Source organism: Neurospora tetrasperma (assembly GCF_000213175.1).
Source record: "Neurospora tetrasperma FGSC 2508 unplaced genomic scaffold NEUTE1scaffold_3, whole genome shotgun sequence".
In the NCBI taxonomy this organism is placed as follows: Eukaryota; Fungi; Ascomycota; class Sordariomycetes; order Sordariales; family Sordariaceae; genus Neurospora; species Neurospora tetrasperma.
The window spans coordinates 3,071,615-3,088,819 of record NW_009799101.1 but is presented as its reverse complement, the minus strand read 5'-3'; the positions used below and the strand labels follow the sequence as shown (position 1 = coordinate 3,088,819).

Below are 17,205 nucleotides of genomic sequence, written 5' to 3'. Positions count from 1 at the left end.
GCCTATCATGCCCGGTGACGATGGTTAGCCTGCAACCAGGGCCGTCTTTGCGACGGCATTGGCTGCTATCGCTGGAATTGGCTGCAGCACATGGCTTGCCAACTTGCCAACACATCAGTGCAGATAGCCCCCCCGGTCCCAGAGACACCCCCCAGCCCACTTGTTTTCACTGGAAGGAGGGGTCTAACTCCGGGGTGTCAGGGCGTGTTTTGCGCGAATTGCGAATTATGCCTCCCACAACACCACCACCGCCCGCCATCCAGTTCGATATCACACACGTCCTTGGCTGTGACAAGATAACCGGGTGATGAGACAAAAAAGAAATTGAGGCTGATGAGATTATGGGGGGGTGGTTTGCCGGGAGATGATGATGCAACAGGAATACGAACAACAAATATCCAGAGAGGCCGGCTATACCGATCAAAAGACACGCCGGGCCTGCCAATATCAGTATCCCGGACAATTGCGATCTTCAACCGTGAGCCGAGTAATCTCATGGTACTCAGCAGACCAACGACAAAAAAAATCTGATAGATTCGAAACTTCGAAAGCTGTCTCTTCTCCCATCAATCTGCGAAACGCGATCCGGAATCTGATCAAAATCTGCATGCTATGATGGAGCACATTGCGGAAATGTTTCAAAAGTTTCGGCATCCAACGCATGCGCCGCTGCAATGGTAATCGCGCTGCACTGACAACGCTCAAAGCCAGATCTAACCCCCGCCTTGGATGGTGGTCTGCTCGGGATGCCTGCAGAAAATGGAAGACTGCCTCGTTGACAACTCATCAAGAAGCTTGGAACTGAGGAGAAGAGCAGCCTCTTCGCAACTGGTTTCACCAAGTGCGTGCTCACCCAATAGCCAACCCGCATATCGAAGAAACCGAATGAGAGGCTTCTCTTCTAGCCAATATTGTTCCAGCACTCCTTCCACAAGCCATCTTGGCAACCTGAATGGACGGCCATGCACCACTGAAGAAAGAGATGCCCTTCCGTCATGAACCAGTCTCGAGGGCCGGATTGACAAACAGAAATGACAGCGGCACACAATCGTCTGATGGTTATTGCTGACTATCGGCCTGCCGTGTCTGCTGCTGCAAAGAGGCCGTCTGTCTGTTGATGGTTGTGTCGATGTCTGGTCGTCCGGCCGTCTAAATGGACGGAACTGCTCGCGGCGACGACGTCGTCCGATATCAATTCGACGACTTATCGCTCTGACATGCATTGAGCCGCTTCCTGCACTGCCAGCGTGTAATGCAACCGCCTTAGTTTTCTTGAGGATTTTTTCAAAGCCGCATCAACATGATGCTAATCCCCCCCACAGTCTCCACGACGGCCGTCACTGGCACCCTCCTCGGCATGGAATTTCCCGACAGCCTCAAACCGCAACATCTGAGTGGCATATCTTGATCTTATCTGCGCTCAATGTTTACCAATGTCTGCCACTGTTTGTCTCACGAGATAAGCTGGTTGGGCTTCACTTACCTGACCGCAATGGCGATGCGACAAATGAGGCAATATAATGGTCGCGAATACCATGGTGCCATTGACCAAGAGAGCGCCGATTTGCTCTTCGTCGTCGTTGTGTATGCACTGAACGGCTCATAAAGCTGATATGTCGCCAACATCATGATTTCCATGCGCAAAGGCACCAATGCGTCCGATATCGTGGGGTCGTCATGCAGGAGAGTCCAAAGAGGGTCAAAGGGAGGTCCAGTCATCGTCGTCGGCGTCCATCAAATCTCGCCGTTTCCCCAGAAGAATATTCGAGCCATGTCCCGCCCGTCTCGACTCGAACCGCCGTGACCATCTCCTGTTCCAGCGCCCCAATCGCATGATGGCCTCTTCCATATCCTCCATGCCTGCCGCATTGACTGCGCTCACCAACTTTGTTGAAATGTCGAACGATACCGCCGTCGCATTACAGTCGTTCATTATTCCGCCTCTTCACGTCGTCCATGTGCGCCGACCATGTGTTGAACCACTGCTCAAGTATGGCATGCCGATAACGGTTCCCTTTTTGCCAATGGTGGTAAGCCGTGGACGGGAAGATCAGTCGTCGTTCTGGCCAGAACTTCGAATCGTCCAGATGCCGGTGGAACAACTTCGGTATTACCTTATCGTGGCTCTTTTCGTGATAGAAATCCATCTGAGCTGGATCGTCGTCGATAAGACCGGTGCATTCCTCCAAGCTATCCTTCGCGCCGTGTGTAGCCATGTCGCGGGCGACATTGTCAAAGAGGACGCGTTAAGTCGGTAGGTTTTGGACGACCCTGTGCAATGCAACCATCGTAGCAAAAGTTGGTGATCGATTCCCCCTTCACTCGTATGCCAACATAACTCTTTTCAGTGTCTCTTGTCCAGTGCAGTTACGCTCCCCTTGCGTTCTCCTCGCCACTTGAACCCAACACATCTCAATCCGATCCTGGAAATCCAACCGCGGGTTTGTAACACGCATCAATTTTGAAGAGCGTAACGTATCGACAGTGCAGTGGAAGGTGGTTGAAAAGGTGGGCATACCGATGAGCGTATCCGAGTGAACACCGGCATCCAAAACTTGGATACAATCGTAGGTGATTTGTCGAGACGTGAGGATGCGTCCAGATGTAGTGAAATTCGCAGAGGCATTCGATGGAGGATGTTGGAATCGCGAACTGGGTGCTGGACGACAAAGAATGACGGAGGTGGCGAAATCGAGTGTTCGGTCAACAAGGTCGCTACAACTGCTGGGTTGTTAGTGCACTGCCAAGATAGGTAGGTACTTTTGCGACCGTCGCAAACTTCCTCGCCGAGCTTCCTTCGTTACAATTGCACCCCATCAACATCATTCCATACCCATGATGGGATGTCTCCTCAAGGTATATCGAACGGGTGAGACATGTTTGTTGGTCTTCCACCACAAGAGGCTGAGGCCATGGCATCCTGCTTCATTAGTGGCTTGATCATTGACGGCCGTGTCTGCCATCGGAAGAAATCGCATGCAAGTCCCATACACACAATCACCGCCATGCAAAAGCAGTGATGAGCCACTTTCGCATGCCACTGAAATTTCATGGCCATGAGGCACAACAGATCAGAAAGCCCCAGCGCAAGCCTCTAGCAAGACCTGCCCGCTGTCGGATTTCATCCTGCGTAGACTTCATGCCCTGCCACACTCCGTCAAAGAAAATACAGCCATTCCCTGGTCCCTACCACTGGATGAGTGGCTTGTGTCCGGCCATCGCTCACGATGGTGGCTTGACCAAGTGCCACAGCATGTCGTCGATCTCGGAGATTGGTCCAGAAGTCACACAAAGCAACGTGATATGCTGTAACACCCAGAACCCCTCGTTTGGACAGCTTCTGGACATTCAAAGCATCCCGCCAGGCCTTATCTAGAACTTGATCTTATAAGGATCCAGAAATGCCAAGCCAACTGATTTGGTGGGTAAGGTACACGAAACCTGCGGTTGGCACGCTGTCGAGTGGACATCGGTCGGACGATAGTGTGGTCAGGGTCTACTGCCTCCAGATGTGTGTGAGTCTCAGAAGAACATCGGTATCAGATGAGTTTTCAGGGGGTGGTGCAAAGCTCCAGATCGGTACTACCGCAGATTTCGACTGGGGCATAATTTCACCCCGGGGTTACCTCGGCCATCGGCCAGAGGTTAAGGCCCGTCTGTAAGTTCCAACTTGGAACAACATCAACTTCAACACCATCCATCCCGGGGAACATGAACCGTCAAGGTACTCCAAGGGCTGCTATGTCTTGTCGAGAGACGTAAGCTGGTGGTGGCCCAGCACAGCACGTCAATTGTTCTTTTTTACCGTCCTCCATGAATGCGTATGGGCCGATGCATCTTCTCGATGGTCACTCACCTGACGAAATTTAACGATATAATAACTGCCTCCGGAGATGACACCGAGGTAACCGGCGGAAGGCCTGTCCGGGGCCGGGTCCGGGGCGGGTTGTCTGGGTAAGGTGTGCTGTGTTGGTAATCCTCACTCCGGGCTGAGGTTTCGGGAAAACGGGCGGTTCATCCGGACCGAGACAGGAAGGGGGAACGAAAAGGGCAAGAACGTGGCCGGCATCCAAATCCGCGACGGGACGGTCGCAAAAGAAACGGGCATCCAACGTAACGGGGCGGGTATTCGGGACTGGGCGGCAAGGTGGGGCCGCCCTTCCAGTGCTCCAAAGAGTTTCCACACAACCGGCGGCCGGCAAGCGAGACCATTGCAACGGGAGAGACATGTGATGAGAGAAGGGGTCTCGCCGACGCACACATCTCATCTCATGAATGAGTTCCCATTCCAGCCTCACATTTTTTGGGCATCGGTATGGTTTTCTTGAGGGGCAATATGGCGCGTATGCGGTCTTTCCCAAGGCCGATATCCGTACACCAGATCTCCGGACTTCAAAGTCCTGATGCGGATTTCAGCTTTGGGTTTGACCTTTTTAAAGGAAAAGGAACGGGCAGTTTGGACGGGGAGACCCAAAGAGGGACGGGAGGGTTGCAGGACAAAGGGGCAGGACACACAGCATTAAAGAATCCGGAACCCCATGCCCTCACCGGCAGAGGCCGTAGAGGTGCAGGGTCACAGAACGGAGCGATGGCCACGCCACGAAATGCGGGATTGGGGGGGGGGGAGCAAAAGTCGGTAAACATGCGGTATGGCATGTGGCATCAAGACATAAATTGGGCTTGCCAGCGAACTGTGTTCCATTTGTGCCCAACCCTTCCAGAGCTTTCACGTTCTCCGAATCACAACCAGCTCCGACTTGCTCAGGGGAGCTCCTTGCACCAATCACCTTGGATGGCCTTTGGGGGTCGTCGACAACACATCTTGCATCCCCACGAAACACGCCGTCTTTGGCAACTAGTCTCTGCCATTGCCCAACGCTGGTGCCCTACTTTGGGCCGGCCACAGGTTATCCCGTGGAACCTACACACCGTCAATGCCGTTTTGGTGAGCCTCATCCTCGCGATGTTTGGGTGTTTTGACACGACGACACTCATCCGGGCAACCAGGCCAGCTTCCCGCGGTTGACATGTCAATGGAGTGGCTGACACCATCGGGATTCACTCCGGACGACGCATCACCACCAGCAGGAGCACTCCTCCGCCGTACAGATGCTTCTGCCCTGCAAGCGCAGGCCACCCTCTGGCTCTGGAGAACCGAGGATTGCGGCGCAAAATCAGATGTCCAGGGTGTCCCGGCAGCCAAGAACCACGACCAAGCAAAGAATTGCAAAAAAAAAAAGCTGCACTCGCTCGTCCTGCGGTTTGACTTTGTCGACTTGTTGGCGACCTGCCATCATCGCTACGTCTTGTTGCTCATCATCTTCCGTTCTCGTTCACACCCGATTGCTTTGGACCTTTGCACGAGTCAGGAGAAACATCCCCCACGCGCGCTTGCTGGCGATCCAAAGTTGACATCGCTCGCTTGTGTCTTTTTGCTGACCGGGAAACGGGGCGTGTGATTGCACGTGTGTGTGTCGTACTCTCGGCCTCCCAACTGCCGGGGCGCACCGGCCAGGATATCGTGTCGCGCCGTATCCGTGCTGCTCGCTGTCGTGACAGCATCAACCTTGCCACACGCTCCCAACTTGGAGGTGGATTATGTCACCATCGTGGGCCCAGCCCTCTGGAGTCTCTAGGGTCTTCTTTATCTTTGTCGTCTTCGTCCGAAGGAAGAGTGCCAGGACACGCCGCTGTTGATCTCGGGTCCGGTTCGCGATCAGAAAAAAATACCTAGGAATCCACTTGTGCGCACGCCGCCAAGCTGTCAAACCCGCCCGCGTGTTTAGTTGAGTCGCCAGCGAGAGCCCTACCGGACCCCTGGATCATTGCGAATCCGCCGAAAAGATCTGATAACCCGTTGAGGTTATCGCCAGCTCCGTTTCGTGGATCCTTCTGGAGTTGGAAAGATTTCGGTGGCCGGTATCCCAGGAAATCCTGGCCGCAGGCTTTTTTCGGTTTTTGCCGTTTTGCTGGACGAATATTTTTTTTTCTCTCTCCTCCTCTGCCAATTTGAACACTCCTGCGGGCCATAATATTTTGAATTTTCCGTGTTGCGATTTTTTTGCGCTCGCCAAGTTTTGCAAGAAAAAAAAAGAGGACTTGATAAAATACCACCATTTTGGACGGGCGCCCTTTCAACAAGAATTGCATCGATCTTTCGGAAATCCCATTCCGACAAATCAGCTATAGGAAAAGACTAAAGATGGCACAGCCGGACTTTGCTTATTACCGCACGTCGGCCGTTGTGCCAAGTGACCCTTGGCTCTCTACGCGCAGGTGGGAAAATACAGCCTAAATCCCCAAAACATGACCAACCGTCACATCATCCCTCCTTTTGGGGTAACTCGGGGCGCATCTAGAGCTAACTAACCGAATGCACCAAAAGCCCGCTATACAACGACGATACAACATCGTACCAGCAGCACACCAACACCACCTCGTTCGACGTCACCAGCAGGGGTCCCTATCGGCCGCATAGGTAAGAAATCGAACCACCATCTGCCTCCATTCAGCGAGAATATCCCCGTCTTCAGAGGAATGCCGGAAATAACACTGAAGTGAAAAGCGTGGCCTTCTCGACAAGCGGAAATGTCTCGACATTTAACCTGCCAACGACCGCCGTGTCGATGGCGGCGCTAGGCAACGGCCTCGGTCTTGGAAGCAACCTAAAGAGCCAGTACAACCTTGGACGAGCCGGACCCGACCACGTCTACCACGCCGCCGCCGCGCCCACCCCTCAGCTTTACAACCCCCGACCAGCCCCCGTTGACCCATACACTAGCGCGCCAGGCCACGGCGCCGCCCACGGGCACCTTAACGGGCAGTACCGGAGCACCGGGCCCAACCTCAACCTCAACCTCAACCACACACAGGGGGGATGGGGTGATCACCACCTCCCGGCGTCGTCGTCGCGGTTCGCCTCGTCGTCATCGGCGGACTCGGTCGACGACATCCTGGCTTCGCCCAGCCTCTCCGACTACTCGCTCGACAACCCCTCGCTGTCAACAGCACCCTCCAGCAAGCCGGGCGGCAACAAGAACCACCATCAGAACCACCACAGCCACAATCATCATCACAACAACCACAACGGTGGTAACGGTAACAACAACCGAGGTAGCCGCTCTCAGCGTCGCCCCTCCAACCGGGACGAGTTTGACGGGCCGCACCAATTCCTTCAGCGTCCTCCGCCGGAATACATCGCCATGCAAGAGCGCGAGCTCCCCCACCTGCCGACCAACCTCCTCGTGCAAGAACAGGACTCCGTCCTGACGCAAGTCAACGACCGGCTCTCCCAGTGCGCCTACGACTTTGTAGCCAAGTACCAGTTCCCCATCCCTTTGACCCAAGACATGCGGCCCGTCGAGAGACCGCAGGACCGCGAATGGACCGAGTGGGTGTACCTTTTGAAGAGACTGGCCACCAAGCGAAGAATCCCCGCGCGGGTGCTGTATAACGGGCAAATCAAGCAGTTTGTGACGATTTTGGAGAACAGTCTGGAGATGAGGCACGCGGCCAAGCATCAGAGTCGTCCGTTGAAGGACGATCGGAATATCTTGCAGCTGATCAGTGCGGGGATTCAGGTCGCCAAGATCCTCAAGGATGCGCCGGCTATGGACTTTTTGGATAAGCTGTATGTGAGGACGGAGCAGCAGATCCAGGAACGGGCGGCGGCTGCGGCGGCGAGGTTCCGCTGAGGGCTTGGGGTGGGTGGGGTGAAGCGGGAGGTTGTGAAGGTTGAAGATGATGGATGCCCTTACTCTTGAGTGGGAGTGGGTGATCCTTTACACCTACACCTTCACTTACAGTACCTCTCTGCGACTTCACCAGCTTGATTTTGAATCCTTGGTTCTGCTTTTTATGCGCGTTTGGTCTGGTTTGGTTATATCCCCCTACAGGACTCCCCTTTGGATCTGGATCTCAAGTTTGCTTTTATCATTATGGTTGCATCATTGGTCAGGAAGATACACGGGAGAAGGAACAGCCGCGAGGCTATATATATATAGAAGGTTTGGTCATGTAGCATCCACTCGGTCGGAGGCACTCTTATTATATCTGTTGCTTTTTCTTCTTTCCCTTTTTCTTTTTTTTTTTTTTTTTTTTTTTTTCTTTTCTTCTTTATCTTTTTTTTCTTTTTTTCTCTCATTTTTGCTTGACATTCTGCTTTTGGTTTTCTAGAAGAAAGAACCCCAGACGGACATAACATTGTCTCGACAAATCTACAGGAGGTTATATCTACGCCAAGGACAAGTCAAGGAAAGGCTTGTCGGCGAGCTTTGTTAGAATTCTGGTATGAAAAGGGTTGGGACAGCACCAAGGACAAGTATGCCTTTACTGGTCTGTCCAGGATGGTCAAAGTTACCTAGGGAAAGGGAAAAAACTGGAGGGAAAACAGCAAAAAGAGGAAAACACCTTGGATAGGTAAATGAATTTGGGATTGGAGACGGGAAAAGCGTGTGCTGGTTGGATATAAGCAAGGAAGGAAACGGATAAAAGAACTGTCGATATACCTCACTCATCTCATCTCAGCTCGGATATGGATATAGAACACCTTCATTGGACAACTTGGACTCGGAAAGAGACGGTGCTCGGGGTATACGGGGTGGTACTGACGTCATCTTTGCCTTCCTGTATCTTTGGGATTCCCCTCTCGTGGTTGCTAGAGGTTCTCTTGATGTACGCTGTGCAATTAAGTGAGGTGTTGGGTGGGGTGGGTGTTAACGTACCCAAGTGTCTTGGGAGGGTGGTCTTTTGATACTGTTAGTTATTGGCTTTTAAATGACTTGGCCTTACAGTTTGATACCTTGAGATCGCTGCTCGCTCGTCTTCTGCAATCTTTCTTTTACACCCACAGTCGCCTCACCAACCATGTGAGCTTGCTTCAGACTTGCCCGCTCTACGCTACATACTCCTACCAAATAACAACAACCGGCCCGACCTCTCTCGTTGTGTAGCACGGATTATATCCCACTACCTCCCTTAGCTGCCTACTTACCCTCCTCCCTTGACTGCCTTTCTTACCGAACCTGACTACCTCTACAGATTACTGGTTGCCACACTCCTTTTGCCACTGTCACTGCTTGATGTCGTGATTCCGGGCTGTGTTGTGTTGCCTTACCTGTCATGTCATTCTCACTGCCCTTTTTCCATCTTCTCACCTCTTCTGGGCTTATCTAAAGGGGAGGAACTCAAGTCTGCGTTGATGAGCGGCTTTGTTTCGGCTTTGTTTACCGAGGTCTTTTCGAAGAGATACTTACGACATACAGGGGGGCCTTTGGTTGAGTCTCCTGTTTGTAGGGTATGCCCATGATTGGTGCTTGGTAGTCGGGTTAACACCATTATGAGGACACATGGCAAAAGACTCACGAGTACAGTCCCGAAATGCAGGTAGTGAGGAAGGCAAAAGATCAAAGGTATGCGACTACTCTATCGCCATGAAAGCTCCTCGGCAGCCGTCAAACGCAACTAGGTAAATTGACCATTAACCATTATGATTGTATGTATGTGATTGACGACATTCCCTTGAAAGTGGAATTCTTTAAGCCTTTGCGGTACCAAATGATACGCTCGTTTAGCACAACGATGAGGCTCAGATTCTGACTATCCTTCGTTGGTTCCCAGATTTTGCCCCATTTTTCCGTGATGCTGAGTAGTTATTCATTAAAGTCAAACTCGTAGTTGATGACACCACGATCAAGATTCCAGTCGGATCTTACATGATACCTATACCATAAAAGTTTCAAGCCGAGGCCGAGGCGAGCGGATATAAGAACGTGTGGTTTAAGTCTGTGGTGTAAGTCGTGTGTTGGTATGTAGTGTATTGTGTGCCGTGGGGAAACACAGCATGTCCACCTGGTCCTTGTCCTTGCCCTTTCTTTCCCATGAAGCCATGATGTCTAACGCTGGGTATACTAGATGGGCACGCTTGGGATGGTGGTACTGTGGGGACAAGTTGGTGACCGAGAAGTTCAAGAACTTAGAGAAAATGAGAGATGTTGAACGGATTCTTAATGTTCCCAATTGATCTTAGCTTGATGCGTTTGCTAGTCCTTGTAGGTGTTGGTCATCATCACCACGGTCGTCATCATCAGCACCAGGGGATGTGGTCGTGTGTAAGTGATAGTTGATTGAGGCATTGCTGGCCTTGGCGGGTTGTCCTTTCGTAGTTCATCGGAGTAGCAACCACATGTCATAGTATAAATGCTGGGAAGAATTCCAGACACTCCGTTCCGTTGAACCGTCCGCTCTGCCTAGATGTACTGCCATTCATTCATTATTCGTTGACAGGCCTGACTCGATGCCTCGAAAGTGTTGGGCTCAGATGAAGGTAGGACGGATTGTTTGCTGAGTCGAATGACGTTCGCCCTGGATTCCATCTTTGGTAACCTCGCCTCTACGAAATCTGTCCGTCCGTCCATCCATGGACGTGTTGCATTGCAAGCAAGGATCCAGGAGGAAAGTGAAACGAAAGCGACAAAGCTAGTGGAAAGCCTCGGTGGGTAGTACGGTAAGATCAGTACATGAAAAATGGAAATGGTACAGTAAAATCAGGTCGGGAAACCAGAGGAAAGAGAGGCCACTGGCTAGTGGGAGGAGGCGCGGTTCAAATAGTGGCTGTTGGAATCGGTATCCAATCGGGTATAGCGCCGCCAAGAGGGGTTGGCTTTCATCCTTCTTCCTTTCCTGACTTTCGCATCGAGGGGACATTCCCCCCCCCCCCCCCAATCTGTCCCCAATGTCCCCTCTCTGGATGACACCTCGCCCACCTCATGTCCCTCCCCATGCCTCCCGCAGAACACACCCATGGGTTGCGCATCCCCTGGTGACAGGGCGGGCTGAGTGAACCAGCCTTCGACTCTGTCCAATAGGAACATGATGGTGACGATGAGCTGGAGGAATGGGCATGCAAGTTGCGCATCTGTTCGGTACCCTGAAGAGGTTAGTTATATCGTCTGGTTTGCTGAAGACGGGTCTTTGACACTCTTGACACTTCTCTCGATAGAAGTTTGAAGCCACTCCCGGCCTGTCTACCGTGTACAACATTGTATCCCATCGGATTCAATCTGTCATGGAGGGGTAGATCTCAGGCAGGCAAACGTCTTGTCTTGGCTCTGACTGACCTGTCCTTGACGACGTCAGGTCAGAGTCTCTTCAGAACCAAAAGGACTCGGGAAAAGAACACTGATCTTTTTTGGTGTTTCCAATATCTGAATCATCTTCCTCGTTTCCAGTTCTTCAACTCACTTCTCGTTCCCATCATTCTTTCCATCGCCCTCTCTTCACGACCCTCTTGACTCTCTGAATGGGCATGCCTCGGTCTTGGTAGCTGTCGTGACTCGACTCTACCCTTCCACACGTCCTGCTGCGACACCTCTCCTTGGTCTTGAACACTCTTGATACGACAAACAAGAGAATGACACTCTGTCTAAAAGAGCATTCCATGAGCCATTGATCTTGCGTGCTGCGGCATCCCAAAGCTCTCGCTGGATATAAGAACGAGGATTACATCGCACAGAATCCCGAATCCGTTTCACCTTTCTATACCACTTTCGAATAGACCGTTTAACAAGCGTCAAAGAATTCAACTGTCCAGATCATCACCGCAACACAACATCACACCAGCGTACCACCCCACGTCCACAAAGCCATAGACAACGGTCTCTTTACGTTTCACCAACCGAGGTCCTAGCCAACGCATCTCAAGGCGTCCAAGACCCCGAGCCCCTAGAGCAAGGAGGTTCCCCGTTCAAGGAAATCCCGAAGATCCCCTTTCCAACCGCCAAAGTGGAGGAATCAAAGAACGAAGCCCTCGACACCACGAGGGCTACTGACAAGGGCAAAGGCCGCGAAACCATAACACCACCCGCCGAAGCTGCTCCCTCGGAAACCATGTCTACTGCGCCCCTCATGAGCTACTCACCCTTTCAGGGTCATCATGGTAACCCTGAGCATGAGCAAGCTGAATGCGAACACAACTATGGATATGGTCATCAGCATGATCACACCAACACCCACAGGCCCCAACATGGATATGCCCCCGAGTCCATCGGCAGTGACTCGGATTTTGACCAACACGCTTGGGCTTTTGTCAATGTCAGCCCCGATACCGGTACTTTGGGCGGCCTTCAGACCAGCCCTGTCCAGGGTAGTCTAAGCTCTTGGACCAATGTTGAGGAACAGTTTGGCGGCGGTTTAAGCCCCCTGCCAGCTGCCTTGACTCCAGATGCCTTGTCTGGCTCGCCCGAAGGTGGTTACCAATTCCCCGCTGATGATTTCTCACACTTCGATGGGTATACCTTCGACAACGTGGACATCAACTCTATTCTGTTTCCTGATCCGCAATACGAACAAGGCATGGCTGCTGTGGGACGATCTGAACAGCCTGCCAGCCACCAGAACCAACAACCACAGAACTTTCAGGACGACTTTGACCTCCACATTGTCTTGTCTGATGTTAATGTCCCACCTTGGGATCCTCTTCATCCTGGTGGCCTCGAGCCCGGGTTCATGGATGAAGTCCCCTCCCCCTTCAACATGGAAGACTTTAACATCGAGATCGGCCCAGGTGCACTCAGTTCCAGCCCACCAGAGAGTATCAACAGCCAAATCTTGAGCCATCACTCTGCCCCAGAGGATGCTCCTTACCTGTCCGTTCAAGTCCAGCAGCGATACCCAGCTCCATCCGTCCCTGTTCCGGGCCCCTCCTCATCTTCGCACGCGACCTCCAAGCCCACTGCCATCCATAAGACCCGTGGCAATGCTCGCGTCCAGAAGAAAAAGGTACCACCCAGCCCGTCTACAGTCACCTTCTCTTCCACATCCCCCGGCAGCGTGACCGTGAACATCTCCGGTGAAAACAAGTTCGTCGTCATCACCCCGCAGTCCATCAGTCAGAACGCTGCTAAGGGCAGCAGCGCGGCCTTGTTCGGCGGTAAGGACGCCGAGGGAAGCAGCCGCACCACTCTCAGGGGCCGCAAGGGTCCTCTCGCCATCTCCACCGCCGTTTCCGCCTTGCAAGTCCGCCGCATAGGCGCCTGCTTCTGCTGTCACGCTCGTAAGGTGTCGTGCGAGGAAACACGCCCGTGCCGGCGGTGCGAGAAACTCAAGCTCACTGTGCCCGAGGTGATCTGCTGGCAGTTCAGCGACTTCACCGAGGTCATCTTTCCGGGATGGCTGAAAGTACATCTGAAGCGGGAAGGCGCTAAGGGAGCAGAGGAGTACGTAAGGGAAAACGTCGCCTCTTTTTCGGTGCGCTTCCGGGAGGACGAAGAGGACTCTGAGAAACCGATCAAATTGCGTCTGACTCTCGGCCGTGGCTTCAACAAGGATGCTATGCTCACCGTGTTTGCCAAGTTCTTCACTCCCACCCCCAACGCCCCCGACGCTACAAGGTGGTACACCGTGCGCGAACACTCGCTCGGGGCGGGCCACGGGCTCGTCCTCGAAGAGTCCCCGGCAACGCCGATTGCGCTGCCGTATGGCTGGCTCGACCAGCGCGAAGAACTGCGCCGGCATCTGCGCCAGTTCCACGAGGGACTATATAACGAAGACCAATGGGCTTACCTCCTCACACAATCGTGCGAGCATACTACCAAAATCCCCAATCGGGTGCTTCCTATTTTGCGACGATACGCCAACGAATCTCGCAACGGCATGGTCAAGCGCGCGCTGCAGATTCTGACCATGAACTACACCATGTCTTACCACCTGCACCTGGACCCGGAATCCGTGCACGCTATTGAGGCTGCGGGGTATCGGGTGCCCGAGGGCTTGGACAGGAAGGTTCTGACGGCCAGGGTGCTCAACAGGCAGCTGAAAGCGGTGACAAACGACATGATTGAGCGTGAGGTGAGGAGGCTGTTTGAGGACTTTAGCAAGGCGCTGAAGCCAAGATCCCGCAAGGAGTGGGCGGGCTGCTTTGCGGCGTTCGTGGCGCTTAGTGTGTTTTTGGAGTATAAGGAGGCGCAGGCGGACGCGTATGTGGTTATGGAGAATGAGGTCAAGAAGAGGGATTGGTTGTACAAGGTTCAGCAACGGCAGCAACAGCAGCAGTACCATCAGCATCAGCAACAGGAAGCGGAGAATATTCTGGGCAGGAAAGAAGGGGGTATCGAGGATATCGGGGAGATCGAGCAGGGTATGGATCAGTTGAAGATGGACTTTACTCGCAAACAAGCCTGGGATACACTCGAGGCGATTGACAACTTGCCGTTCAAGCAGTTCATGTATCAGTTCCACCAGATTTATCAAACGCATCCGTCGACGGCGAAAGACGGGAAGGCGTTTAACCCATTCGTGGATGATGAGGCGTTGGAGAGCCTCAGAGAGTTCCCGGATGGAGAGGCGGCGATCTACATGGTGAAGACGTTCCGGGACCGGTTTTTTGACGTTTCGGATGTTCGTAAGTTTTGCCCTTTTCCTCTTGAACCCCTTATTTCTGCCGTGGAAAAAATCCCCCTTCCGCTCTCACCACCATCCCATCTTCCCCTCCATGACTTGTATGGTCTCTGGCCTCTTGGACGGCTCCAACCTTGGTAAATTCATACACCTTGACCGAACCTTAACATTCAAGTCATGTCCCACATCTACTTCCTACCATCCTTCTCCATTCCTCTCAGGTTTTTCTTTCAACCCTTCACCCGTAACCTTCCAATCTCCCCGCACTTTCCAATTCCACCTATAAGCACCGATTTTCTCTTCTGCCAAAGTCAATACTCCCAAAGCACCAACTAACAACACCTGCAATCGAAATAGGCCACGAACTCGACTTCCTGACCTTCGACCCCAGCGGTCCTCCCAAAGAGAACGTCGACCCTTTCACCGATCCCGCCAATAAAAACAAGACTAGCCTCTTCCACTTGTTCACCGGTCGACTTCTCTCCAAGTTCTTACTTTCGTTCATTGACGAAAGAATGATTATGGGATCTACCGGTTTCACCGGCGGTGGTGGTATGTGAACTGTTAAGTGCGCAGTGTTGTGGAGTATGCTGTGAGATGTGAAGGGTCAAGGGGTGGAAAGGAATATGGAGAGCGATGCCAAAGGGTATGGCTTGCTATTTTTTGCTAGCTAACCTCTGTTACATTCGTCCTGCTCGTTTTTTCTCTCTTTCTTCTTACCCACCCTCCTCGAGGTCCCGACCTGAACTGACCACAATTCGCCTATCGCTAGGCAATGGAGGAAACGAGGGCGTAACAGTTGCTTCGAACCTTGACAGCACCAGCGGGGTAGAGAGCGACTATGAGAGCGGAGACGAGCTTAACCCCAACGTCAACAATGACAACGAAGACGACGACAAGGGCGATAACACCGGTGGGAATGTCTCTGTTATTGATGACAACGAGAAAGTCGAAAACAGCGACAACAATGACCCCAGAGAGATGATCGGAGAGGCTGGCTCGCTGCGTGTCTTCCTCAAAGTCATTCTCTTTCCGAGTCTCGCTGCTTTCTTTGCGGGCTATGCTTAAGGCGTGGAGCGTTGGATTTTTCATCGGCTGGGATCACACAAGACGGAATAGCGGGCACTTGGGCATGGGCATGACTGGTTGCGTTTGCATTGCGTTGCGTTCGATCGAGCAAAGAGTTTCGGAGTTCAGGGGTGTCGAACTGAGGAGAGGCCGGAGTTTTGGGTGTCCATTTTCCTTCTTTATCTTCTCTTCTTCTCTTGCAGCATGGAAGGAATGGAGCACAGCGAGGAGGCATAGGTTTCGTATTTGTGCGGAGATCACTGCTTTAAGGGCAAGAGAGAGCAGAGAAGGGGACGCTTAGATACCCATGAAGCTAGGGATACTCGCCGGACACTCGCTGCGTATAGAGAGCAGCCACAGGAATGAAAGATGGAATTCAACAAAAAAACAAAAGGACATGCAACACTTGGTTGGTGATGCTTGAGTGGCTGTTGTATTCAGCAACGTCTATTTCTGCTTACCTCCCTCACCCAGGGAATGACTCGCAAAAAGAAGAAAAAAAGATGGGGCCACCCGGGGATTGAACCCGGGACCTCTCGCAAGAATGCTCAGGATTGAACCCTAAGCGAGAATCATACCACTAGACCAGCGGCCCACTTGACTTGTGATGGTAACACTTGCCTGTACTGGTGCTCAAGAACAGAGTTGGAGTTGCTCAGCACTGGTATGACCAGTATGAATGTGTACAATTGATGGTAGATTTAGGGTTGCGAGCAGAGATATCCTCCACCCCAACGGTAGGGCTCGGTGAGACTCGAGTCAACTCTGACTTTTTGTCGAAAACGAAATGCAAAAAATAACAGGTGTCTTTGAGATGCGTTGAAGATCGATCTTGTGTCGCGTGGGCAGGTTTGTAGATCATGTCTTTCCGAGTCGATGCAAATGCGGTTGGCCTTGTTGAGGTTGGATTGCGTCGTTCAGATGGGGCCTGGTGGATCCTCCGGGTGTTAGTGTTAGTGGTTTTTCGGGATGAACCGACAGGGTTGGCAGCTGATGGTGTGCAACAACATTTCAGTCCAGAACAACGACGATATCGCGCTGCCTCCATCTTGCACGTTGAATCGTGACATCTCCAACACCGGGTCGGGCAGATTCATGACTGAAAGTCGCATCCGATGTCACAATGTCCCTGGGACATGTGCTATCGCTTAACAGACGCCAACCCCTGGAAAGGCGGAATGCCAAGCCTGAAGCTATTGAAGGCCAAGCAGCTCAAGATGATGTCATTGCCCGCTGTTGCCTCTTCTTTCACCTGCAGTGCCCATGACGGGACTTGTACAGAGAAAACAGGAATTCTAGATTGCGGCTACCCTTGCATTTCGAGTAACATTGGACCTCGCGGCGCGTGAGCAGACTCGGCAGTGACACGAACCACTTTCGCTGATCAAGGAACATAACCCAACCAACGGCCACTCACTCCTTTTGAAGAAGATCAAATCGATCATTTACCTTGTTAAACACCAGAGCAAGAGCTCTCCCACTACAGTTGGCAATTCATCTGGGGAGAAACATGTTCCGTCGCCATTAACCCGTTACCTAACCAGCCCAACAACGCAGCAGGTGCACTTGACGTAAAGCGTCTTTCATGCGTCACAGTCGCTGGTGGTACCATTAACTCGTCATATAACATCAATCCTCCCACAGCAAGACGCGCGCTACGTCCAAGCACCGCGACCATCATAACGAGCATCTTCCTTGAAGAGCGATACCCTCGGGCCCAAGCCCTCCAAGCATCGCAACAGG

The 17,205-nt window shown here is 52.5% G+C and overlaps 3 protein-coding genes across 3 annotated transcripts; all 3 read left to right on the top strand.

The window, feature by feature from the left end:
* Positions 1-1,835: 1,835 nt before the first annotated feature.
* Positions 1,836-2,258, top strand: NEUTE1DRAFT_100866 (uncharacterized protein; the record flags this gene model as incomplete). The annotated part of the gene is made up of 1 exon (XM_009852756.1): positions 1,836-2,258. The coding sequence occupies one exon, from the start codon at positions 1,836-1,838 to the stop codon at positions 2,256-2,258; it is 423 nt and encodes a 140-aa protein (XP_009851058.1).
* Positions 2,259-6,626: 4,368 nt separating this feature from the next.
* NEUTE1DRAFT_43296 (uncharacterized protein) lies at positions 6,627-7,694 on the top strand (the record flags this gene model as incomplete). The annotated part of the gene is made up of 1 exon (XM_009852047.1): positions 6,627-7,694. The coding sequence occupies one exon, from the start codon at positions 6,627-6,629 to the stop codon at positions 7,692-7,694; it is 1,068 nt and encodes a 355-aa protein (XP_009850349.1).
* A 1,793-nt stretch (positions 7,695-9,487) lies between these two features.
* Positions 9,488-15,462, top strand: NEUTE1DRAFT_146466 (uncharacterized protein; the record flags this gene model as incomplete). Its single annotated transcript, XM_009852755.1, has 4 exons — positions 9,488-9,493; positions 11,620-14,398; positions 14,752-14,946; positions 15,167-15,462. 4 exons carry the CDS (start codon positions 9,488-9,490, stop codon positions 15,460-15,462), a joined length of 3,276 nt encoding a protein of 1,091 aa, XP_009851057.1.
* Positions 15,463-17,205: the final 1,743 nt, after the last annotated feature.